At 31.6% G+C, this 27,394-nt stretch overlaps 3 protein-coding genes across 3 annotated transcripts; 1 reads left to right on the top strand and 2 right to left on the bottom strand.

Moving 5' to 3' along the window:
- The first annotated feature begins 4,797 nt into the window (after nt 1-4,797).
- LOC112751295 (leucine-rich repeat extensin-like protein 2) lies at nt 4,798-6,226 on the top strand. The gene has a single exon (XM_025800377.3). It carries the CDS (start codon nt 4,798-4,800, stop codon nt 6,058-6,060), a length of 1,263 nt encoding a protein of 420 aa, XP_025656162.1. The 3' UTR covers nt 6,061-6,226.
- Nucleotides 6,227-6,651: 425 nt separating this feature from the next.
- Nucleotides 6,652-8,765, bottom strand: LOC112751296 (acid phosphatase 1). Its single transcript, XM_025800378.2, has 3 exons — nt 8,083-8,765; nt 7,317-7,526; nt 6,652-7,086 (listed from the first exon to the last, which is right to left on the bottom strand). The coding sequence occupies exons 1-3, from the start codon at nt 8,481-8,483 to the stop codon at nt 6,909-6,911; spliced, it is 789 nt and encodes a 262-aa protein (XP_025656163.1). The 5' UTR covers nt 8,484-8,765; the 3' UTR covers nt 6,652-6,908.
- An 11,352-nt stretch (nt 8,766-20,117) lies between these two features.
- LOC112751294 (uncharacterized) lies at nt 20,118-25,403 on the bottom strand. The gene is made up of 2 exons (XM_025800376.3): nt 24,512-25,403; nt 20,118-21,314 (listed from the first exon to the last, which is right to left on the bottom strand). The coding sequence occupies exons 1-2, from the start codon at nt 25,168-25,170 to the stop codon at nt 20,648-20,650; spliced, it is 1,326 nt and encodes a 441-aa protein (XP_025656161.1). The 5' UTR covers nt 25,171-25,403; the 3' UTR covers nt 20,118-20,647.
- Nucleotides 25,404-27,394: the final 1,991 nt, after the last annotated feature.

The following is a 27,394-nucleotide window of genomic DNA, read 5'->3' as shown; positions in this document are numbered from 1 at the left end:
GAGTCTGATCTAACCACCATCCTATTCTTATAAGATGCGAAGGTAAGCATTATTTACCCAAAACTAAACCCTTTAGATTTGAGTTCATGTGGATGCAACATCATGATTTCAAATCCTTTATAACTGAGGCCTGGCCCAAAAACATGTCACTTCCTATTGCTACTTCCACTTTTGCGGAGAAAAAAATGGAATCAGGATACTTTTGGTCACTTATTAAAAAAAAGGTCATTTTGAACAGGCTGAAGGGTGTGCAGAACTCACTGAGGTATGGTTACAATGTGTTTTTGGAAAATTTAGAAGAAGAGCTCAACCAAGAATTAGAAGAGGTGTTGGATAGGGAGCAAACCTTTTGGATTCAAAAGTCTATAGAGAAAATTGGATGGTGGATGGAGATCGAAATATGAGATATTACCATACCAAGGCAATAATTAGGAGAAGGAGGAATAAGATCATGAAATTGAAGGGGACGAACGGAAAATGGATTGAAGACAATGAAGCCTTAAGGACCCTTGCTTGCGACTATTATAACAATTTGTTCCAAGAGTCTGATCTAAATAGAATTTGTGTGCTTAATATAAAGAGCTTCTACCCTGCTCTAGTGAGTGGTGAACAAGAGAGTTTGAAAAGCCCCGTCATACCAAAGAAAGTTATTCAGGCCATCAACACAATGGGCTCCCTCAAACCACCTGGCGAGGATGGACTTCAAGCGGGATTCTATAAGCAAAATTGGCAAGTGGTAGGGGAAAGCTTAAAGGAATTTGTCTTGAAATGCTGGAGCAGCCTAGGTATTACTAGAGAAGTTAACAACACTTTCCTAACCCTTATTTCAAAAAATGAACACCCGGAGTTTATTAATCACTTTAGACCGATATCTTTGTGTAATGTTTCGTATAAAACTGTAACAAAGATCATCGCTAACAGAATCAAAAGGATACTAAGCGACAGAATCTCCCTTGCCCAATCCAGCTTTGTACCTGGAAGAAGGATACAGGACAATATAATTATTGCCAAGGAGCTCATCCATACCATGAGAAAATCTGCTGCCAAGAAGGGGCACATGGCAATAAAAATCAATCTCAAGAAGGCATATGACCACCTAAGTTGGAAATTCATCAAGCAATGCCTTTATGATTTCTCAATACCTTATATTATTATGTGTTGTATAAGGACACCTGACTTTCAAATCCTATGGAACGGAGAGCCTACCAAGAAATTTCAACCGTCCTGTAGCATTCGACAACATGGCCCAATGTCTCCATATATATATTCGTCATCTATCTTGATCGGTTATCTCATATAAGAGAGGACATGATTAACAATGATACGTGAAAACCAATCACTGTTGGTAGAAATGAACCCACTATATCCCACCTCCTGTCCGTCGACGATTTGATATTATTTGCAGAAGCTTCACAAGGACAAATGAATGCTATTAAAAATTGCTTAGATAAATTCTGTGCTGCGTCGGGGCCAATTGTGAATTCTCAGAAAACCCAAGTGTATTTTTTCAAGAAGGTTGGAAATGAGACTCGTAGAATGATCATTCAAACATTGGGGTTCAATGAAACAAAGGAAGTTGGGAGGTATCTATGAGCACACATTATTGAGGGGCGGGGTATGAAAAGAAGATATGGACACATTCTTGAGAAGGTCAAGTCAAAGTTGAAGGGGTGGAAACAAAAGATCTTGTCTATGGTAAGTAGGGTAGTTCTTGCGCAAACAGCAATTGGCCCAGTAGCCAACATTGCAATGCAACATGGAAGAGTTCCTAAAACTATTTGTACCAATATTGAGAAGACTCAGAGAAGCTTTGTATGGGAATCGAATGAAGACAATAGAAAAGTCCACATGATAAAGTGGGACATATTGTGCAAACACAAATATGAAGGTGGGTTGGGGTTCAAGAGGCTTGAGCATATGAATACTACTTTCCTGACTAAAATTTGTTGGGAGATGGTAATGAAACCTAACCAACTATATGGACAAGGGTGTTGTGGAGCAAGTACCATGTTGAGGTGAAAAACACTCTCCTCCAAGTAAAACGCAGTGGTTTAGATTTGTGGAAAGCTTTGCACAGTTGCTGTCCAATCATAGAAGAAGGAGTAATTCACAGGGTTGGAAATGAAGATGATACCAAGTTTTGGGTGGACAATTGGCTGAATATGGAAATCTTGCCTCAGAGATTATATCCTACCAAATGCAACGGTGGAAGTCAAGAAGTATGTAACAGCGGATAGCAATTAAAAATGGGATGATCTGCAAATGCTACTCCCAGATGAATGTTTACTTTGGCTGCGGGCTAACCCAGCTCCTAAGGAATTGGATCCTCCAGATAACCTAGCTTGAAAACATACTCATGATGGTATCTTCACGGTTAAATCAGCATATCAAGCCATAGCTCAAGCAATAGACAATGTAGAGGAGCTTTGGAAAAGAATTTGGGGTTGGAGAGAACCACAGAGAATGAAAAATCTCATCTACAAGCTGCGCATGATAGACTGAAAACAAACTCTATGAGACAGAGATGGTATGGTGCATCGCCGTTATGTCACCACTGCAAAACTGAGATAGAAAGCACCATTCATGTCTTAAGGGACTGCTCCAGGGCAGCGCAAATTTGTTGAAAATTAGTAGAGCAAAGAAAACTCCAGAATTTCTTCTTCGTTCTTTTGAAGGATTGGATCTCCAAATACTTGGGATCGAATTGGAAAAATGCATCGCAAACCAGGTGGTGCAACATCTTTGTAGTAGCATGTTGGAAGATGTGGAGTTGAAGAAATAAGAAGGTATTCCAACAATCTTTCATGAGACCCCAAATAGCTCATAATTATTTAGGATTATGCCAAGGTTGTTCAAAAGACTTTTGAAAATGATGGTGGAAGATAGGAATGTCAATGGGGCAGGACGGGGCAGGGGATACCTCCTTGCTCCCCGTCCCCGCCCCCAGAATCGATCCCATCCCCGCCCCGATCCTCGCCATGGGGGGATAATTGTCCCCATCCCCATTTCCCGCGTTCTCCGTGTTTTTCGCGGGGCCCCATTCCCCATCTCCCTATGTTGAACATTTATATGAAAATTATAGTGAAAAATTAAAAAAAAAACTACAAAACATTATTACAAACATATCTTATCCAAGATTATAAGTCAAGAAATATAACATAACAAATTATAGTGCATAAGGGGGTAAGCACTGAGCAGGAAGAGTGGCCGGTAGCGACTGGCGAGGGGGTATGCTGCTATGGCTGTGACTGTGGATACAATTATGGGGATTGGGAGTTTTGAACTTTTCTGGAGAGTTAGGGCTTCGAAACGGTGCTAAGTGGAGTAGTAGAAGAGAATGGAAGACATTCAATAAGGTAGGGTTAGGATTTTCATAGGTGAAATTACTAAAAAGTCCCTATATTAAAAATAAATTCAAGGTATTTAAATAAACTTAAGAATTTGGGGAATTATCGGAGACGGGACGGGGATTCTCGCTCGAGTCCTCGTGCCTATCTCGGGAGGATTTTAGTCTCCATCCCCATCTCTACAGAAAAAATTCTCTGCCTTCGGATCTCCATTCAGGGCAGTCCCCACAGAGATCTCCGCACTTCGAAAAATTTTGACACCCTTAAATGGAAGACTAGTATTTCCAGAAGAAACAAAAAATATTTTTTATAAAAGTGATAAAATGATTTATTGAAAAAAAAATCATATATTTTTACTTTTTTAAAAATTATGAATTAACTTTTTAAAAAATTAAAACTTTTTTTTCAAATGATACCAAACACGTATTCTATAACTTTTTATAATTCAAAAAAAAAAAGTAACCTCCTACTTTCTAAACAGACTCTAAGACCTCACTCATACCCACGGTGAAGCAAATACTTGTGCTGATTGGATGGATAAGGCAGACCACGAGTAAGAACTAAGAAATACAATACTGGAATGAATCTCCTGAAATAATGAGTCACCTTTTATTCAGTGATGTAATTGGGATTTTCAGACCCAAAAAGATCAAGACCTTGTTGTTTGTTTGGGCCTTTCGTCCCGCATTAACAAAAAAAAAACTCTCTTTTGTGCATATATTTTATATTATCTGACTTCATTCTTGTGGCAATTGCCCATTGACATTGTTGCAAATTAACTGTGTTTTGAAAATTGAGAATCTTATTTCTTAATAGCATGCGTTATTAGATAACATGTGGCCTATGCTGCAATAATGGAGGCGTACGTTCACATCAACCATTACCCATCATTTTTGTCAATTCCATTTAACATTTTAATATGCAACCTTCACCATTATTTATCCATTATTTAAAACATAACTACCAAATGCATTTAATATATACACATATATATAACGCTGCATCTATCTAAAGTATCTATTATTATTATTATTATTATTGATTATCTTCAGCCTCCCATTATAACAACAAACACCACCTCAAAGAACACAAAAAGCAGTGGTGTTTGCTGTTTAGTTCACCTCACCCTTCTAATCTCACTCACCGCCACCGTTATGTTCTGACACAGAAAATTTTTCATCCAAGACAAGTCAACATCTTTTACAGAAAAAAGTTGTACCAAGGTATAGCTCAAGCTCATTACAATTTACATAAACCAAAAAAGAAATCTTGCTGAATAGAATAGAATGGGACACATTCAAGACAAATAAGCAGACCAAGTTACACACTTACACTTACACCACACTCTCACACAAACTCTCTCTCTCTGCATTCAATGCTGCAAGCAACCTTATTTGGACAACATTACAAGCATACAATCAAATAAGCATCTTGGTATCTTCAGCTAAACATGGACAATACCTGGAGACTTGCTTTTCTTATGATCCTCACCCTTCATTCAAACACAATAGTAGCTGAATTTGGTGTTGTTGGTGGTGTAGGTGTTGGTGTTGGTGTTGGCAATGGTGGTGGAGGAGGAGTGGTTTGGGTTGGGGGAGGGGTTAACAACCCACAACCCTCTGGATCTTCTTCAGAATCAAAGCTGGATGGAGCTTACACAGCGCTACAGGCATGGAAATCTGCAATCACTGATGACCCAAAGAAAATTCTAGGAACATGGGTTGGTCCAAATGTGTGTTCTTACAAAGGGGTTTTTTGTGATTTTACTGAAGATGAAATGGGTGCATCTGCATCAGCATTCCCTGTAGTTGCAGGCATAGATCTCAACCATGCAAATCTCCAAGGAACCCTTGTCAAAGAGCTATCTTTACTCACTGACATGTCCCTTTTCCACCTTAACAGTAACAGGTTCACTGGTACTGTTCCTGATGAATTCAGAGACCTCGACACTCTTGAAGAATTTGACCTCAGCAACAACCAATTCTCAGGTTCTTTCCCTTCTGCTACTTTGTACATGCCAAGCCTCATCTACTTGGACCTCAGGTTCAACTACTTCTCCGGGACAATCCCTCAAGAACTCTTCTACAAGAATCTTGATGCACTGTTTCTCAACAACAATCAATTTGAAGGTGAAATCCCTCAGAATCTTGGAAATTCCCCTGCATCAGTGATAAATTTAGCCAACAACAAGTTGAGTGGGAACATCCCAGCAAGTTTTGGATTCATGGGTTCTAAATTGAAGGAGATTCTGTTCCTGAATAACCAGTTAACTGGTTGCATCCCTGAAGGAGTGGGGCTATTCACTGAGATTCAAGTTCTGGATGTTAGCTACAATACTCTCATGGGTCATGTGCCAGACACATTGTCTTGTCTGCAAGACATTCAAGTCCTTAACTTGGCACATAACAAGCTTTCTGGGGAGTTATCAGATGTAATATGCTCTCTGAGGAGCCTTGCAAATTTGACTGTTGCTTACAATTTCTTTTCTGGGTTCAGCCAACAATGTTCAAGGCTTTTCTTCAGGAATGTGGGTTTTGATGTCTCACTTAACTGCATTCCTGGAAGGGACATGCAGAGACCTCAACCTGAGTGTTCTGTGATCCCAGGTGGTAGTCTAAGTTGTCTCAGAATTCCAACACCAAAGCCTCTTGTTTGCGGTTCTCTGGCTGTAAGTGCTTCTAAGCACACTAATTCTACTTCATCATCTCCTTGAATAGTAATTATTACAGTATACTTTATTAGTTACAGGTTGGTCATGGCTTCTCCACTAATTAGTGTTACCAATCTCAATTTACACACCTGCTAATTTAATTCTTCATAGATTCATTCAGCATACATGTTTAATATTATTATCAAAAAAATACTTGCTGACTTCCGAGACTTCTAATATGTTTCATGATTATTATAGAAAGACAACACCTGATGCCTGATGGTATATACAAGCCAGACAATTTATGTTTCACGTGACATGCTTGATTTGGATACTTTATGCGCACTAGTTTATCACGGGTTTCTTAAATTATGCCTTGAAACTTCATTCCCAGCATTCCACAAGGCCCCTATTAGGTTACTTCTGAATAGTGAAATTTCGCAACAATATAATGCTCTAGCATCTAGATTACAAAACCACAATCAAAATTCAAAAGGGTGCCAAAAGTAGCAAGTCTCTACACCCTAGAGTGCCAGCTCTACCATATGAATTGGCTGAGAAATGCAGAGAAGGCCATGCATACTAATCAAAACAAGTGTAACTAATTGAAAATAACCAATAGTTTAAGCTATTCTATGTTATACTGGGTGAAAATAATGAAATCCAGTGAAACAACTTTTATCTCTAACAATGTAGTACATAAGAAACTAACATCAATCAGAATCTCATTTACAATTGTCTGGTCTCCAATGAATCTTCGTCAGTTAGGAGAATTGTTCCCAAACCAGCCCTTATGAATGTATGGTCCACTCATAGCTTCGGCCATGAAAACAATGGAGAGACATTCATGTTCATAATACACAACAAGCAATCATGAGAAGAGAATACAAGTTGGGGATACCATTTCTCTGTTAAGCAATATAATACATTGGGTTTGGGAGTTTAAAAGAGCGTGATGCCACAGCAAAACCCCATAAATCACTCCACTGATCACCAGAGTTGCCATGGATCCTGTAGCCTTCTTCCACCAATTCTGATCTCTTCTCAGACTTGTACTGAGCAGCTGTTTTACCTTGGTCAGAAGGGCCTCTGTTTCATACAAGGAATTTCAAGCTAAGTTCAACAGAACAACAAAATGTGTATCCTTACTAAGGGGTAAGTGTAGGAAAGAAAATACAAAGACATGAGATAGAGAGGCATCTCGTCTGATTTTGTATCTCTCTTTCTTCAAACAGGACTGTGTCTTTCAATGTCTTTATATTTCTATCCTAAGAAGATTACCAATAAACAGTAAGAAACAATTATTTTGCTTTATGTACCTTAAGATAAGCCTCTCCCAGTTTCTGTACCCTGCAAATAGAAGGTTTGCCTCAGTGGCACTCCTCTGCTGCTCACTTCTCCCAGTTAAGAGAATTATTTTGAATCCCAACTCCTGAAGCTCATTGTGCAAACTGAAACTTGGTAGCAAAGCTGGAGCCTTGGCCAATTTCACCCATTCATCAAAGGATGTCTCATTAAAGATCTCTGTCCTGGTATCCAAAGTTTTAAAACAAGCCATAAGCATAACCCATTGTTATGTACTTAAACCATAGAAATTCACACCAACAACCCCATACATATATGTAAACTCTAAAGTCAGTCAACTAGTTATGATTCGTGCAGTCAAGATGCCCCTTCTCTGCTGTGTTTTTCAATAAAAATTCTCATGATGTCATTCTGCTACAAACTAACCAACATGACCACATATACACAGAATTTCTGTTATTAATGTGGCCATAGCCTGTTTGTTGATCCATACATAAGTAAAAATAAGTCATCCTAATTCATTCTTTATAATAATAATCTTTTGTATTCAATATAAACATTGTATAGCATTGGTCAACTAATAATTGAATTTGAAACAAATTTACTTACGAGAGTGATTCATTGCATAAATTTCTTCCAAAATATCAAATAAATTCACTAATTATTGAAACAAATTCACTACTAGGTATTTCTATTTATTCATACGAATACCGTTGACCAATTACCTTAACCTAGTTGACCAATCCAACGGCTAAAAAGTTCGAAAGCAAAACCACTTACCCGAACCCGGTCTCTTCGTAATACGGCAAGTTCGATAGAAGAGTTTCGTCGATATCGAACACCCACGCGTCTCTATCATCTCCGACCAGCTTCACGCTCCTCGCAAACTCCGACGACAGTTTTCCGATCACCTCCAAATCCGACGAGTACTGTCCCCCCGTCATGTACGCCTGCACGAAGGCCGCGCACCTCGCCGGAATTTGTTTCCAATTCCCGGCGTTGTTCGTCTCCACGGCGAGTTTCCAGCTATCGCAGAATACGCCATCGTCGGCGCGGACCTTCCGATTCCCTCCGGCGACGAGATTCTCCGACGGGAGACGGATCGCGGTTTCGGAAGAGATGCCAGAGATCGCTGAGAGGAGCAGAAGGAGAGGGAAGAAGAATGATGCACCCGAAGCCATCGCCGGAAATCGATCCTTGAAAGAACGATTTTCCGGCGACCTTTTAAAAAGAAAAAGAAAAAATATAAAAGAATCGGTTTTCTCAGATCGTAAAAGAAAAGAAAAGCATCTCACTGGTTAGAAAAGTTTTAAGAAAAACGACGAATGGCTGAGAATTACTCTTCTTCTTACAACGACGTGCCGTTTTAGACTTCGTTATCAAAAACGACGATAGCTTTTTCTGCAATTTATAGATAACTTTTTGAGTATCTGTTATTTTTTAGATTTATTCATAATTGAAATGTTTTAGACTCAAATTATATTAAGATATGTTAACCAAATTATTAACAATAACCTTAAAATTGTATAAAGACTTGTTTGGACGTTCTTTTTAATAAATATTTTTTTAATATTTTTTAAAAAAATTTATAAAAAAAAATAATTTTATGTTTAGATATTGTATGTAAAAAAATTTGTTTATTTATTAATAATATTTGAATAAAATAAAATAAAAATATTTTTTTATTTATTATATAAAATATATATATTTTTTTAAATTATCTTTTAAAAAAATTATAAATTATAATTTTTTAAAAAAAATAATTTTTTTAATATTTTTATTTTTATTATTAAAAATTTATTATACACTAAAAAATAAAAAAAATATTTTTTAATTAATTTTTTTTTATCAATTTAACAGCGCCCAAACAAATACTAAAAAATACAATTTAATACTTTAATGAAATGAATACAAATATCACACGACTAATCACAAGTATTCAATGTTTTGAAACAAATAATCCCACAAGAATATTCTTCCTCTATCTCATGTTTTACTCATAACAACATTTAATTAGTCATCATTATTATCCAATATCTCCAAAATCTTATGTCATGCTTAAATGGATCAGATAAATGCCTCTAATTTTTTCATATGTTTTGAAAACCGTAAATTCTCATATATTAATGTTTTGTTATTGAGTTATTATTGTTGTAAAATAAATAAATAAAAAAATAAATATAAAATAATAAAAAATATAAATAAATAATTTTAATATTAATATTTATTAATATTATTATTTCAATATAACTATATATATATTCACTCTTTATATGTTGATAAGCGTACATGTACATATAGATAGAGTAGTAATTTATGTAATATTGTGTATGTTTTTTTCTAAAATTACGCTACCGATTTTATACACTTACAAAGGTCATCTTTTTTAAACCTCATTAAATTTAATTTCTCTTAATAACTTAAGCCTCTCAACATTGAAAAATTCCGTCGTTCATATTGTGAAATAAGTTATTATTAAATGGACATCCATATCACAACACTCCTCCTTAGATTTTTATTTATGGTTATATTTCATTAAAATCTTATTAAAGAAAAATTCAATGGAATAAAAAATTTTAGTGAAAAAAAATAGTACAATATTCTTTGTGGTAAGACTGTCTCGTTAAAAATCTTGTCAAGAAAAATCCAATAAAAATTTGACCAAAGAAAAAAGAATACAGTCTCCCTCTCTCTTATTGACATTATTTAATATCTTGAAATCGGCGCATCTTAATTTGATGTACCAATCTCTCAAAGAAGAACTTTGGAAGTGACTTTATAAATAAATCTGTTAAATTATTGCTTGAGCTGATCTATTGGACATCAATTGTTCCTTGATTTTGAAGGTCATGAATGAAGAATAATTTAGAAAAAATATATTTTGTTCTATCACCTTTGATGTATCCACATTTAAGTTGAACAATGCATGCTGTATTATCTTTAAATAGAATAGTTGGAACTATTTGATGATCAGTCAGTCCACGTAATGACAGAATATATTGGATTAAACTCCTGAGTCAAAAACACTCGCGACTTGTTTTATGTATTGCTAGTATTTCAGCATGATTAGAAGATGTCGCTGCTATCGTATATTTCGTGAACCTCCATGATATAGCTGTATTACCATGTGTGAATAGGTATACTGTTTGAGATCTTCCTTAATTTATGTGGATCAGACAAGTACCCTGCATTTGCATAGCCGATTAATTGTGACTTGAATTCATATGGATAAAACAGTCCCATATCAACTGTTCCATGAAGATATAAAAAAATTTTGTTTAATTTCATTCCAATGTCTTATATTTGAGAGGAACCATACATTGTTAGTAAATTTACAGCAAATGATATGTTAGGTCGTATATTATTAGCAGAATATATTAGTGCTCTAATGGCACTGAGATATGATACTTCAGGACCAAAGATATTTTTTTTTATGACAAAATTGATCATTTTCCAACCTTACGATTATTGGAGTACTTAATGAATGTGACTTATCCATATAAAATCTCTTTAAGATATTTTCTATGCATGTTGTTTGATGAATAAAGATCTCATTATTTGTATACTCGATCTGCAGACCGAGACAAAATTCAATATTTTCGAGATCTTTTATCTTAAACTCTTCTTTTAGAGCTTTTATAATTATTGAAATATCTTCCGAGGTTCCAATAATATTTAAATCATTAACGTACATAACAATTATAATAAATTCAAATGCATATTTCTTCATGAAAATATACGAGCAAATATCATCATTTCTGAATCCCTTTTTAGTCAAATACTCAATAAGACGATTATACCACATTCGTCTAGATAAAGATCTTTACAATTTGACTGAGTATAACTTCTACGAATATTTATTGGATGATTTAGATATCTTTAGTCCTTTAGAAATTTTCATATAGATATCACGATCTAATGATCCGTGTAAATAAGTTGTCACCACATCTATTTGATGCATATGTTGTTTACGGTATGCGGATAAACTGATCAAATAATGCAATGTTATTACATCTACTACAGGGAAATATGTTTCTTCATAATCTATACCGGGCCGTTGTGAAAAAATTTGTGCTACAAGTTGAGATTTGTAGCGTACGACTTCATTTTTCTCATTTCATTTTCTCACAAATATCCATATGTATCCAATAGGTTTTACATCTTCTGATGTACGGACTACAGGTCCAAAAACTTCACGTTTTACAAGTGAGTCTGACCTTCATTCTTCCCATTTTGGCAAATCATTCCTTTGTCGACATGCTTCGACTGCTCTTGGTTCAAGACCCTTACTTTCATGCATGATGTGTAATGCATATTATATACAAATATTTTATTGACAATTATTTTATTTCGGTTCTATTTTTCTCCTATAAAGATATAATTTATTGAGATCTTATCATTTTCAGAATTTTCAAGTACCTGAACGCATTCTAATGTCAAAACTATATCAGAATTTTGGATACTTACTGTGTCTTTTAATTTTTATGTCTTTATCCTTTTCAACAGGAGTACGAATTGTCTTAGTAATATGAAATGCCTCTCTTTTTTTTCGAGAATTTTTATTTTTGGAACCAATTGGTTTACCACGCTTCTGGCATGTACTTGTTTCATTAGCCATTTGTCCAATTGGAACATCAATTCGAATTAGAACATTTTCAACTGGTATGTAAGATTTAGTTATCCTCTTTGTATAAAAAATGTATCAGGCAATTCATTTGCTATTTTTTTTTAAATGTATATTCTTTTGAATTTCTAGTTCACATTGTCTTGATCGTGGGTCTAGATGCATTAACGATGATGCATTCCAATTAAGTTCTTTCTCTAGTGGCTTATTCTCTCCCTCTAATGTTAGAAACATTGATTCATCAAAATGATAATCAGCAAATCGTGATTTAAACGCATCTCCTGTTTGTATCTCAAGATACTTCTCTATAGAAGGATAATTATATCCCACATAAATTTTCAATTTTCTTTGGAGTCCGATTTTAGTGCATGAAGGTGAGGTAATTAAAACATATATCGCACACCCAAATATTCTCAAATTGAAAACATTTAACTACTGGAAAAAAGTTAATCGTAAAAGAGAGAATTGATGGTAACTTGTTGGTCTCAAACGAATAAATGTTGTGACATGTAAAATCGATCGTATGCCCCAAACAAAAATAAAGAGATTTGTTCTCATAAGTAAGGGTCTAGTCGTCTAGCAATTAATTGGAGGCGTTTAATAAGTAATTATACTAATCCATTTTGTGTATGAACATGAGCTGTTGGATGTTCAACACGTATTCCGTTAGCCATACAATAAGTATCAAAGGCTTAGGAAGCGAATTCACTGACATTATCAAGGCGAATTGCGTTGAATGGTTTTTTGAAAAATGTGCTTTCAATTAAATAATTTGAGCAAGTAATCTCGCAAACTTTAGGTTAGGGGTGCACATGGGCCCGGTGAAGTTGGGTTTGATGTGACCCAGACCCAGCCCGAAATATACACCGGATCTATTTATTAGACCCGAACCCGGTCCTAAACCCGATGAAACCAATACACTTTCGGGCCACAATTATACCGGGTGAAAACCGGGCCGTTAACATTACATTACGTTGATACCTTCTTGTAAGATAGCATGTAAAAATATCCAAATTTTCAAGACTCCAACCATTAGTTAACATGGTAAAATTCACTTAGAAAAATATAACAAGAACCAACCCTTCTTCAAAATTAAAGCATAACCACAATCAATACTAAAACATAACCACAATCAATACTAATATTGTCTAATAATACCAAATATTTAAATCAATACAAATAACATAATCTTATGTATTAGTCTAAAGTCTTATGCATTCTAAACATAAAACATTAATTTATAGTCTTATAATGACTAATAACACAAAATATTAAGGTTTACAATACTTAAATTCCACATAAGAATAGTCATGATCCATCACTAATAACACAAAATATTAATTGTGTATGATGACCGGGTCATCGGGCCGACTTCGGGTGACCCGAGCTATGGCCCGGACCCGACCCGAAATAATGACAGGGTCTATTTTTGAGACCCGTACCCGACCCTAAACCCGATGAAATCACACCAAATTAGTCCTTAAAGTGTTCGGGACCGGGCCGAGCCTTCGAGCCGGTCTGGGTCTGTGCACTCCTACTTTAGGTTGCAAAAAGACAATAAGCACACATGTGACTATCTCAAGAATGCGTCTATTAGAATCATAAAGTATCTAAAGGATCCACATGTTGGATAAATTGATCCACATATATCTCTTTGAATTTTTTCTATAAATTCAGGGGACTCAAATATAATTTTTACTGGTGATGACCTTACAATTAACTTTCTCTGATTCTTTAGTAAATGTCTAATGGGAGTTTTCAATAATTTTTCGCATCATGGTTGTTCCCGGATGCCCCAGTCGATCATTCTAAATTATGAATTCATTTATGTTGGTAAACTTCTGGTTTACAATTACATGTGATTTAATTGCACTGATTTTAGTATAATATAACTCAGATAAAAATGAGAGTAACTTTTCTAATATAATTTTTTTATTTGAATCATGAGTTGTGATATATAAGTACTAATGATTTTTCTCATTTATTATTTCAATATGATATCCATTTCGGCAAGTATCTTTAAAACTCAATAAGTTTCTTAGAGACTTAGTAGGCAATAATGTATTATTTATTATAAATTCTATTCTTCTGGAAAACAAAACTATAGCTCTTTTGGAGTCTTCTATCATATTGCCTAAGCCAATAATTCTATTAACACATTCTTCTTTTAGTACAAAATGAGTAAAATATATATTACTTTTTGAGAATAGTATGCGAACTTACACTATCCGCAAGGTAACTATCTTCATTATATATTTCTGTCATTTTCTTCAAAGACAAATAATAATAAGATCATAATATAAAATAAGTAAAGGTACATGCACAATAAAATTGTATTTCATATTGGAACTATTTGTTTAAGTAACACTGTATATAAAAATAGTATTACACACTAAAAATTTTATTATTATTATTATTATTATTTTAGAACTGGACACATTTAGTGATTTTAAAATTTTTAAACATAAACAATAATATTTTATTAAACACAATAATATTTTATTAAATATTATTTATATACATCATACTTAAAATTCAAAATGCATATGAGATAAAATTTAATAAAAATTTTCTTACATTATTTATTAACATTAATATATAAAGAACTCATATATTAAACTTGTCATCATTGATTAAATGGCTAATATTTATTTCAAGATCCTCAAAAAAATTAGATACTTTATAATGAGTGGTGTAATTTTCAACAGTATGTTTTGAAATAAAATTTATCTCATTTTTCTTGTCATCCTTTTTCAAGGATGCTCCATAAAGATCAACTAAGTGCTTTGGGGTACAACAGGTATGTGACCAATGACCTTTTCCACTACAACAAAAATATTTATCTTCTGTTGATTTATTTTGTCTATTATTTCTTTGTTTATCCCACTTCTGGTGAGATAATGTCTTGTGAAAATAATTTTTCTTTTTTTCATAATTTTCTTGTAACTAGAGCCTTGTCATTCACCTTTTCTAGGGTTATAATTTGCCACATTTGCTTAAAGAAATGGGGCGGCGCTAGCTAGACGTGATTCATAATTTTTTAAAAGCAATTCGTTATTTTGTTCAACAACAAGAAGGTAAGAAATGGGTTCAGAATATTTTTTAAATTCTTTTTCTCGATACAACTGTTACAAGAGCACATTCGAGGCATAGAAGGTCGAGAAAGTTTTTTCTAACATGTCGTTATCAGTTATCTTTTTTCCACATAATTTCATTCATGAGGTAATGTGGAACATTGCTGAATTGTATTCATTTATGAATTTAAAATTCTGTAAACGCAAGTGTGTTCACTCATATCGGACTTGAGAAAATATCACTGTCTTTTGATGATTATACCTTTTTTCAAGATTCTTTCACAAATCTGGAGAATCTTTTAGTGTGAGATATTCATTTTTCAATCCTTCGTCAAGATGCCGACAAAAGAAGATCATGGTTTTGACTTTATCCTTTTAGGATGCTTTATTGCCAACTTTAATAATATCTCCAAAATTCATTAAATCAAGATGAATTTTAACATCTAATATACATGATAAGTAATTATTTCTAAATACATTAACAGCATTAAATTCAAGACGAGAGAATTTTAACGTAATGAAAAATTATTAACTGAGTCTTTCTAAATTTTGATCAAAATCTCATACTGATAATGTGTTGTAAAATAAATAAATAAAAATATAAATAAAATAAAAATATAAATAAAAAATTTTATATTAATATTCACTAATATTATTATCTCAATATTGAGATGGTTTATATATATTCACTCTTTATATATTGATGAGCATACATATAAATAGAATAGTATTTTATGTAATGTTGTGGGTGTCTTTTAATAACTTAAGTCTCTCAATATTAAAAAATTAAACCACCTATATTATAAAAAAAATTATTATTAAATAGACATTCATATCACAACAATTATATCTTTTTTTAAGCTTCTTATTTTTTCTCAAACCATTAATTCCAATTCCAATTCAATCAATTATTTTATCAAAAAGATTTTTGAATTTATCGTTTTCTGTTCCACTTTTCCTTAATAGAATTGTTCTCAATTATATTACTTATTTACCAAATCTCATATCTTTTTTTCTTCGTCTGCTTTTGTTATTGGCTGTTGCAATATCTATTACTTAGTCCTGCATCTAAATTGGGGTCGTCGCCCTCAATCTCTTTGGGCCAGCTTCTACTCTTTGCTTTGGCCCAGGTCCACTTTCACCTATTTCAGTTTTCTCCGGCCCAACTTCAACAAAAAAGAAGATACCATTACTCTATTCATATTTTTTTTTAAATCAAAAATAAGATTCAAACTCGCGACTTCTTAAATAAGTATGAGTATAGAAAGATTATACCATTTAAAAAGAAATACTACGATGAGAAACATTATTTTTTTCTATACATGAGAAATTTAGTTAACATTTTTTATCAAAGTGCCATATGTTCAACTGAAAGAGCAACTTTTAATCTTTTACATACCACAATGTAAAATCTACAAAGCATTTAATGCGGTATCAGTAAATTGCAGTTAATTAAAAAATATAATTAAACTTTTTTTAACTCTCTAATACTTTGAATTATTATTTAAGTTGTGGGCTATTTTTTTTTAATTGGCTTATGTTTTTTTTTTTGGTGACTTTAATTGGCTTATGTTTATGTTTGGACTTTGGCTTTTGTAGGAATAATTAATTGCACTTTTTTTATAACTCAATTAGGCACAAACTGACAAACATAAAGTCTTATTAATTAATCCGTTTATTTGAGATAATATTTGATAATTTGCTTTTTACAGACACTCACTTTTTTTTGTCTTTTATCTAAATGATTTGCAATTTTTGTTTGTTTTTTATTTTGAATATTAAAGTAAGTAATTTTGTATTGGTCTATTAACTCAATACACTATTTAATATTGAATGTGATTATATTCAATGTAAAATGATCTAAGGTCTAAAGAATTTTTTTTCAAGAGTTAAAATTTGATCTGATATTAAAGATAAATTTGGTATAAAAAAGGTTAAAATATTTTATTATTGATAATACTTAGTGTGTTCACCACAATAAATACACAGTTGATGAAAAAAAAATTTTTTTACTAACAAATTTTAATATATTTATTGTCATCTATTGTATTTCAAAAAAAAAAGGATAAACTTTATATATTAAAATGACATATAATAATAATAATAGTGAGTGTTAATAATGTAAGCAAAAACAAATAATCAATATAAAATTAGTTAAATTATTAAATATTTAGATTTTTTTATTAAAGATTATAAATTTAAACTGAAAAAATTTTTAAAATATATATTTAATGAGAAGAAATTAATCTTCTATAAAATTTTCAAATTATATATAAATATGTTTATTATGTATAAATTTAATTTTGTCGTTATTGTCAAATGATCAACTCCACTAAATATCTTTTGAGAAGTAAACTAAGATAAATAATACACAAAACATAACTTAATCCAAAATCAAACCCTAATCTAATGTCCAGAAATAAGCCCACAATTTTTAAATAATAACTCAAGCATTAGACATTAATTACATACTTTAATACACTTTTAAATTACTGACACATATTGAAAGTCTCATAATTTCTGCATTAAGGCCTGTAAGAACTGTCTCTTCAGTTGAACACATGGCAGTTTAACAATGAAGCCAACAAAATTTCTCATGTGTAAAAAAAAGTAATGTTCCTCACCGTAGCATTCTCCCCATTTAAATTATAGTTCATTGACCTCTATTCAAGTTCCTTATTTTGAAATAATGTACACTATTTATTTATCTGTTCCATTATTACTATGTTAGCTGGGTGGAGCATGTAATAAGTTAAGATGTCCGTAATTAAGCATATTCATCCAAAAACTTAAGGTTGGTAGACAAGTAAATTTATATTATTGACTTTGGTAAAAGAAACATTTTAGACTTTCCTATCAAAACGACCCATAGTTTTTTGTGGAATTAATAGATGACTTTTTGTGTAAATTTTATTTTTGAGTAATTCCTAATTATGAAAGATTTGAATGTATATATTTATAATAAAAAAAAATATAAACTAATTTAATACTTTGAGTTAGCTCAAAATTACAATGAGTCGTTGGATAGTTTTATGAAACTAATTCAATTTCTAATAAGTATATCAAATTAGTTTACCTTTTCGATAGTTAAAAGTTTATGTACTCAAATCAATTATGATAAAAAAAAAGGGGGGGGGGAGACTCTTTATTTTTAAATTGTATTACAATTCGAAATATTTAGATACAAATTATTTTCAGAAATATCAAAGTATTAACAATAACCCTAAAATGAATAAAAGATGTCGTTATTATCACGAGAAAGAAGAAGAATAATATAGTATTAAAATTGAAACGAATACAAATATCATTGGCTAATGATAAGTATTCAACGTTTTCAGAACAAAAAAATACAGTATAATATATATGCAGAGATTAATAAGATAAAAAAAATATTAAATGAACAAGTTATTTTTGTAATTAAGTCTAACTAATTTTATTTTGCTTTTATGTTTTTACTCTTTTTTTTCTCTTCAACTAAAATATTTTACTATCCATGTTTACACTATTAAACCAATTTAATTATCAAATGATTTAGTTATGGACAATGCTACGTAACCAAAATATTATAGATAATAAATAAAGGTATATGACTAATAGTATTAACGTTTATAAGAGAGTGTGAATCACTCTCCTAATTTAATTGATGCAATTAATTTCTTTTTATTATTAATTATATTTCCTTATTTAATTATACTAAAAGTTAATTCCAAATTTAATGTGAATCAGATTGTGAAAATTTCTCTTTCATTATTATTATATGTAATTATAATTGTATAATTTTTTTCTTCCATATAAAAATTTCAAATTCTTATATTTTTAATTAAAAAAAAAACTCAAATCACCTCAACACATTTTATAAAAAATAAAATATTTTAAATTTGATCAATTTTTATTTATTGAAAATTAAAAATATCTAAAATTGTTGGTTCATGACCTGCAAAATAAAATAATAAATAATAATAAATTAGCACCAATTTATTGATTATGGATATTATATATATATATATATATAATTATAAATATTATACGTATAAAAATATGGATATTAAATTAGAGAATTTAACAACTTCTGGTATACAATTCATATTTTACATATAGGGTATTATAAAATAAAAAAAATTAAAATTAAAAAATAAAATTTAAAAAATAATTATTAACTCGTCGTATTAAAATCAATAAATAAGTATACATATGAATAGGAAATAAAAAATATTAAAATTATGACCCTTTGGTGTACATGTAAGATAATTTGAAATATATAACAAGACATATAGTTTAAAATTTGGTAATATTAATTGTAAAAATTTGTTAATTATAAATATTATATGTATGAAATTATGAATGTTATGAGTATGAAATTATGGATGTTATTAATATAAAATTTTGGATGTTATGTGTATCTTACTTAATTATGGATGTTATGTGTATGAACTTGTGGATGTTATGAATAAATTTGTTAATTGAATAAATTAATTTAGGTATTTGACATTTTTTTTCAAATCTAATTATAGTAAAATTTAGAAATATATGTGAATTAAAATAAATCATTTTCACTTTGAAAAACATGAAATAAATTTTTAAATTATCAAAGACGGTGATTTAAAAAATTATACGTTGATTTAAATGTATAATGTCTTCAAAAATAAAATATTAAAATATTTTGAATAATAATTTATTAGTATATATGTAAAATAATTTGAACTACATAATAAAATATAGTTTAAATAATTGATGATAAATATCATAACCAACAAAGAATTAATTGCAATTATTTAATATAATTAATATTATAATTACCGTTCTTAAATATAATTATTATTAATTTTTATTGTATTTTTATATATAAAAATCAAATTATAAAAAAGAATATTAAGTATTGATTACAATAGTGCCTAATAAAAAGGGATATAATTTTCTAATTAATATCATTAATTAGCAAAGTAGAATGAACGGTGATAAGTATAATGATAAGAGAGTGAAGTAAAAAATAAAAATGTTATTAAGTGATATAAATGAAGTAAAATATGAAAAGTTTTGGCTGATTAGGGTTGAAAAATTTTGGTTACCAAACTTTTTTCTTTAGTTATATAGAATTCGTAAAATAAATATACATAAAATAGACATTAATTTGCTTGTGCGCTTCCCATATAGATCATATCCTCCGTTCAAATTTACACAATCGAAGCAAAGTTAAAAAGAATACTGTTAAAATTACACTCTCTAATCTATATCTGGATCAGAGAGAAAAGTGAAATAGCTAGAAAAAAGACCCAACCCTTAAAACTAACTCACAAAATATATATATAATAAGTTTTTAATATACACATACATAATATTTTTTGTATTTAACTGCTCAAACCAAAGTTCTCCACTATAAATACTTGAAATTAGAACATTAACCTTTTTTGTTCAATCAACAAACAGCTAACAAAAGATTTAAAATTCTTTTAGCAAAAGAAACAAAAACAAAGTTAGCTGAATGTTAACAGAAAAAAAAGGCCGTGTCTAATTTTTTTTTTAATATGAATAATAGCAAGTAGGAACAAAATGGCTATCACTGCAGCATATATATGTATAAGAAACATATGTAATTATGAGATGAAAATTGCATAGAAGAAACGATAATGTAGTATAATGGTTGATGAAGCTATGAGAGGGAGAGATTATGTTGTTCATGACAAAGCTCCTTCCTGAGTTTATGTGAGAAGAGCTTGCATGCATCCATGCTAAGATCAATGGCAGCAGAGAGTGCAATGAACAAAGCGGCATCAGCCATGCAAGTCACGTGCTGTGCACCAATTTGCACAACGGGCTTGCTAACTTTACCTTCACCTTCCACACTTGACCCCATCACAAACCCTTTTCCATAATGTGGAACATACAACACCCCGTTATCCTTCATCACTCTATAGTCAATGCAAAATTCGCCTCCTTTTTTTGTGCTCATTGTAGACTCAGCAATGGGGATCCCGTTGCTTTCTGTCACCAGCTCGAATTTGTAGCCTAAGCCGTCTACAGGGCCTCGTTCTCGCCACGCCTCGAGGCGGCCCCATGGCTTCCAGCTGCTTATTGGGGTCGCCCCGTTATGGCTGGGGCGGAGAATGAGCCATGCACCTGGGTTTGATCTCGACACTCTATCCGAACCGGGGGATGGGACGAATGGGGTGATCATGGAGGCCGCCGCCACCGGAGAGCCGGAGAGGTCGTGGATCATTATCATCCAACCCTTTCTCTCCCTCCCTTGCCGCTCCCTCACACTTGAGAAGGTTCTCTCCCATCTGCTTCGCTGCTTCGTGAAATCTGAGGGAGTTGACCTGAAATTATGCTAAAGCATCAGCATAATTTATTATTTTGATTAATAACTAACTAGTAATATTTAAAAATGTTATTTAAAAAAAAAGTGAAAACTCATGTGAGGTCTATTGAAGTGAAATTATCTAACGACTTTCAGGTATTAACTTCACGTGAAGTCGACTGCACCTGAATTTCCACCTTAAGAAAATGATACTCGATGGCTAAACTAAAAATTTTGGATTGTTGACTAAAAATATTATTCAATATAAATTAAGAATTATTGGTTCTTAGATTTTTCAATATCACTACCCTTGTTGGCAAGAAGCTTATACTAAATAATCATATTCATATGTTAGTTAACTAAATCAAATAATGTAAGGAGTAATAACAAAACATTATAACGAAAATGTCAAACGTGCTAGGAGAATAAAATTATAGTCCTATGAGATATTGAGAGTGCGCCCCCACCAGATACTAGCACATGGTAGGGAATCCAGTGCAGTTATCTAAAACAGTTTGGAAAATCTCAGCTTGTCTGTTTGACCAACCCTGAGTATATATGAATTCAATGCTGCTATTTAATGAAAGATCATGAGATAACTTATTTCAACCAGAAGGTTGATTAAGCATGGTTCAAAGTATAATAAATATGATTTTGATTATTTCTTTAATACATCTGCATTATTATAATTGAACAATCCTTATTTCAGATAAGAGAGAGTGTTATTATTTGTGATTAATAATATGGCAAAAGACAAATTAATTGAAAGAGAGAGTGTGTGTATCAGGGGTTTTCCAGAGTTGGAATATAAAATTGCCAGCCCATAGACATAGACAGTATGAAAATGAAAGATTGGTGGTACCACTTTCCAATTTTTAATTTTCAAGGTTTCTTTCACCATAAAAAAGAGAAAGGAACAAATTGCAGAAGGTGTATATCATGTTTTTTCACCAAAATGAAAAACAAGTACAAAAAGGATATGTTATAATAACAAACAACTAAGCAAAATTAGAGACAGAAACATAATGGAAATGAAAATGAAATTGAGCTGGATAAGGTGGTGAGTGAGGCCCCAAGTTAAGTTAGTAGGCATGTGAATGATGAATTTGTTAGGTACCAGCTCTGAGAGACACTGACAAGCCAGCCCACATGCCTAATCAAATATTAAACCTCATCTTAAATCTTAATCATAACTTTAATGTTCTCATAGCTATAATTAATGAACCTAACTATTCGTACCCATTAGTCCTGCACTCTTGCTTGTAAAGTTAGCAAAACCTTAATAGCACACTAATCATTTTTGTTGGCTCTTTTGTATAGACAAATTATTATATTTGGTTGACTTACTTTTTAGTTTTTACATATTTATTTTAAAATTTTTCAGTTTATTATGATAACTACTGTTGTATGAAATTCAAGCTTGTTTGACTCTTATATCCTGATTATTATATATAAAATAAATGGAATTAATCTATAGTTCTATACTGTATATATTAATAGAAAGTAAAAACAAATTGATTGGCACTATAATACTCGTTCTATTTTACTAGAATAATTTTATTAATTTCAGTGCTTCAAATGTCTTTTCAACGTTGAATTCTTGTTTACTTATTTACTTATAAACTAAAAACCAACGAATATTAAACAACTTTATTAGAATTTTAAAGATAACATAGTAACTCGAAGTTTGACCAGGATCATTCTCTTAGAGCACCTACAATCGTGAGTTCCTCTTTTACTTTTTTCTGACACATAGGAATTCTAACCATTGGAGGAGAGAATGAATGAGTTTTCGCACGGGTCTCAAGGTGAGGGAGTCCCTCTAAATAGGGACTCAAGTTAACCAATAATAACTTGTCATTTGGCAAGTTATTTTTAAAAAATAATAATATAAAATCTGAAATAATTAAATAATTATATTAAATAATAAAATAATAATTAAATTAGTAATAATTATATTAAATAATTATATTTTTATTTAATTAATAATTTATATTAATTATTTATATCATAATTAATATCGAATATTATTTATATTATTATATTAAATTATAATTAATTAAATTTACTTACATTAAAAAATAAATTTAATTTTTACACCTTACAAAATAATTCTTAGTTGAGTTAGTTATTTTTATTTTTAAAATTTAAAATGCTAACGATATTATTAAAATTAGCAATTGTAAACACAAAACTATAAATTAGTGTAATCCCGAATTATATATTATGTATTATTATTATATATGAATTTATTTAATATTAATATATTTTAATAGTAAATTATTTTTAAATTTATAAATTTAAATAATATTATTAAAAAATCAATTACATTAATTTTAAGTATTTTAATTAATTAATTAAGTGGGACCACAACAGGGACTAAAGTTAGTTCCTCATAATAGAGAAGAGATATGCTTTAAGTTCCTATTTACCGTTTATAACGCAAAAGCTTATGTAGAGTTACTTTTTATGACAAGTGGGCCATAAATAGGGACTGAGATGAGTTCCCTATTGGAGATGATCTTAATCTGTATTAGAATCCATCTTTTGATGGCTAAATTAAAAGAATAAAATAATTAAAAAGCTAATTTTCCGCAAAAACACAGCTCATTAAATGGTCATTACAATTTTATTTTATTTTATTTAAAAAAAAAAAGCAATTCAATGTTTGAAAGAGATCATATCATCTTCCGTCTTACTGTTGATTTATTATCATAATCAAACAGAAATTTGAAAATAAATACCAAAAGAAGATTGATAATAACATTTGTTTTCTCAATTTAATACATCATCTTTTACATTTATTTATGAAGAAATAAAATAACACTTTACTATGGTGAAAGCAATTTTTTTATTTTTCACCTACATTGAATAAAAAGTAAAGACATGATTTTTCTTCTTCCTTTTTCTTTTCAGTTGCTAGTAAATACTTTTTTCCGTAAAAAGTAACCCAAAAAATCTTAAAACAATTTTAGAAAAAAAAAACCATTTTAGGAAAACTTTAAGGTTCCCTTAGAAAAAAAAGAAAAAAAAAAGTTTAATTGAACTGTTAAGAAATATGGTAATTCAGGTGGTTCATGGACTCACTTTTTATACAGTTGTAGACTTGTAGTAGTGATTAATGAACTAACATGCACTGTACAATTCACGTAACCAAAAAATAAAATAAAAAAGAAGTATAGAAAGAACTGAGCGAGTTGAAGTGAGTTGACTCACCGAGTTCTGGAGTTGCGATCCGCGCTGAACTTGCAGCTGAACACTGGCTGCCTGATGTTATTCTCTTGAACCAAGAAAACCACCGGGCTGCACTCCGGTTCGCCACCGAACTGAAAAACGAAGCGTGGATCCGGTTCGGAGCGAACCACCATGTGAACCCGAGGCGAGCATTCCTCCTCCAAACCCGCTTCACCTCCTTCACTACTACTCTCTTTCTTCTCCTTCTTTCTCTTCTTATTCTTCTTTCCGAGGCTCAACCACCCGCTGTGGTAAGTGGCGGAGCGCGACGGCGAAGAGAGCGGGACGGTGATGCGGAGGCGGCCGAGGAGCCTGGCGCCGGCAGAGAAGCCGCAGCAGGAGGTGGCGGCGATGCTGCCGGCGTAGACGGAGAGGCGGAGGGTGAGAGGCTTGGCGGAGAATCGGCGGATGGCGGCGGAGTCGAGGTGGAAGGCGGCGGAGGAGTTGGAAAGAGAGGAGTCGTCGGAGGTGAGGAGAGGGAGGAGGGCGGTGTGTGAAGGGAAGTTGTTGATGCGGATCTTGCAGAAGCATGGCGTGGTTGAAGGGTGAACGCCACCGGAAAGCGGCGAGCGTCTGGTGAAGGAGGGAAGCTTGAGTGCGAGAGAGTCCACGGTGAGTCTCACGTACGGACACGGATCCATTTGGAATACCAGAATATAACTAACTGAATTGCTTTTAATTAGAGTGAAAGTGTGGAAGAGTTCTGTTTGGGGGAGGTTTTGTTTTGTTTTGTTTTGATTTCAGAGTTTGCATGTCATCCCACTCTTTAATATATATCATACATTTCTGTTGTCCACATGAAAATTTTCAGGCATTCATTTCTTCTACTTTCACTCTTTATCCATACTTCTTATCATACTTCTACCAACAACATTCTTATATTTAAAGATATTTCTTATTTATATATGTATCTACTTTTTACTTATATATTTTTATTTTTTATTATAAGTAATTAATAACGTTTGGTGGTAAATTTTAAGTGTGTATCACTTTTCTATTCTTATTTTGATTTTTCACCTTTTTCAGTTTTTTAATTTATTGGTACAAAATAATATATATAAAAAATGTACAAAACTAATAATAATATATAAATTCTGTTAAAATAATATAGAAATATAGAATATTTAAAGAAAATTATACCAAAATGCAAAAGGAGAAAAAAAAAAGAAAGAAAATAAATAAATAAGGGCATAAGCTAAGGAAAACATGTATTTTAATTTGAATACTCAGTTGAAAATTATTTATATACGTAGATATTACTCATATATTATATCTAAGACCAATTAATTAGCGAGATTAATATGAATTTATGTGTTGAAAATGGAATCACTTTTAAGGGGCATATCTGATATAAGATAACCTATTTAGAACATATATATGCAATATGTTCAGTGAAATTACTTACTATATATGTTACCCTATATATTTGGTATATATATATTATATTATAAAAAGAATCGTTATGCATGGCATATAAAATGATGGATCATAATATAATCAACCTTTTATTTCACCTGTGAGGTTTTCTTGTAATAATAATAATAATAATAATAATAATAATAATAATAATAATAATAATAAAAACAATTATTATTATTATTATTATTAATATTATTATTATTATTATTATTTAAAGTGATGACTATTTATAAATATATAAATTACAATATTATTTACGTGCAAATTTAATTGTTGTTTAATTTTATTTTATTTTTTTTTGTAATTTTCTAGAATAATGCATTCGAACTTCCTTCCACCTTAGTGGGGAAGAAATTAAAGATGGTCAAAACTTGTAGGGTGGATTGCCCGTTCAACATTGCATTCAGAATTTAAAGTTTTAGATAGGTCTTGGTCCTCTGGCCAATGGCCCTTTTAATTTAGGGAAAAAGACAAATAGGTCCCTGACTTTTTAAGTTTTTGACAAATTCATCCCTGACAAAATTTAAATACAAAAAAGTCCCTGACTTTAACAAACGGAGGACAATTTAGTCCTTCCGTCTATTTCCCTCTCACACATCAAACGGAACAGGCTGACGTGGCTATAACGGTGTCCAGGTGTCCGTTACGGTGCCACGCTGGAAGGAAAAAAAGATCGAAGGACAAATAGGTCCTTACTGATCAAAACGACGTCGTTTTGATAAGGTAACCCTAATGAGATTTAAACTGGGTTTTCTGAAGTAACATACGCAGCACCTGTTCAGATTTGTTCATGGTGGTGTTGCTTAAATTGATGGCCAGTGATGGAAGCTCATCAATCAAGAGACAACGCGGAGGTGTTAGCAGACGACAGGAAGGCTCTTCTATAAATGCAGATCCATGTTCAGTTCAAGCTGGGGATGAGAAAGATTGCATCGCTCCAAAATGCTTCTGCGGGATGTATGCGATATTTTACATGTCGAAGACAAATGCCAACCCAAACAGACTATTCTTCGGATGCCCATTCTTCAAGGTAAGCTCACAATTTTTCGTGTATACGGATGAAGTGGAGAGTTTTTTTTTTACCAACATATTTTCATACTATCTGAATTGATTTAGGTGAAACAACCATATTGTAAATTCTTTGTGTGGGTTGATGACCATGTTGGAAGAATTGGGTGCATGGAGCCAACAAAAGAATTGGGTGACAATCAGAGCTTAAATGTTGAAGAACATTTTGGGAAGTCTGAATTGGAGAACAGAATGGCTGATCTAGAGCAAAGGATAAATTACCTAGAGAACAAGAAAAGCAGTAACTTCTGGGTCATAGTTCTAAACTTGATTGTTGTAGTTGTTGGTCTTTGTTTATTTAGGGTATGAAAAATATGAAAAAAATGTGGATTGTAATGAATTATATCTGTTAACTATTTTAGCTAATATAAATGAAAG

Source organism: Arachis hypogaea, chromosome 15 (assembly GCF_003086295.3).
Source record: "Arachis hypogaea cultivar Tifrunner chromosome 15, arahy.Tifrunner.gnm2.J5K5, whole genome shotgun sequence".
In the NCBI taxonomy this organism is placed as follows: Eukaryota; Viridiplantae; Streptophyta; class Magnoliopsida; order Fabales; family Fabaceae; genus Arachis; species Arachis hypogaea.
Note: the sequence above shows the minus strand (reverse complement) of the source record. Positions and strands in the feature narration are given on the sequence as shown.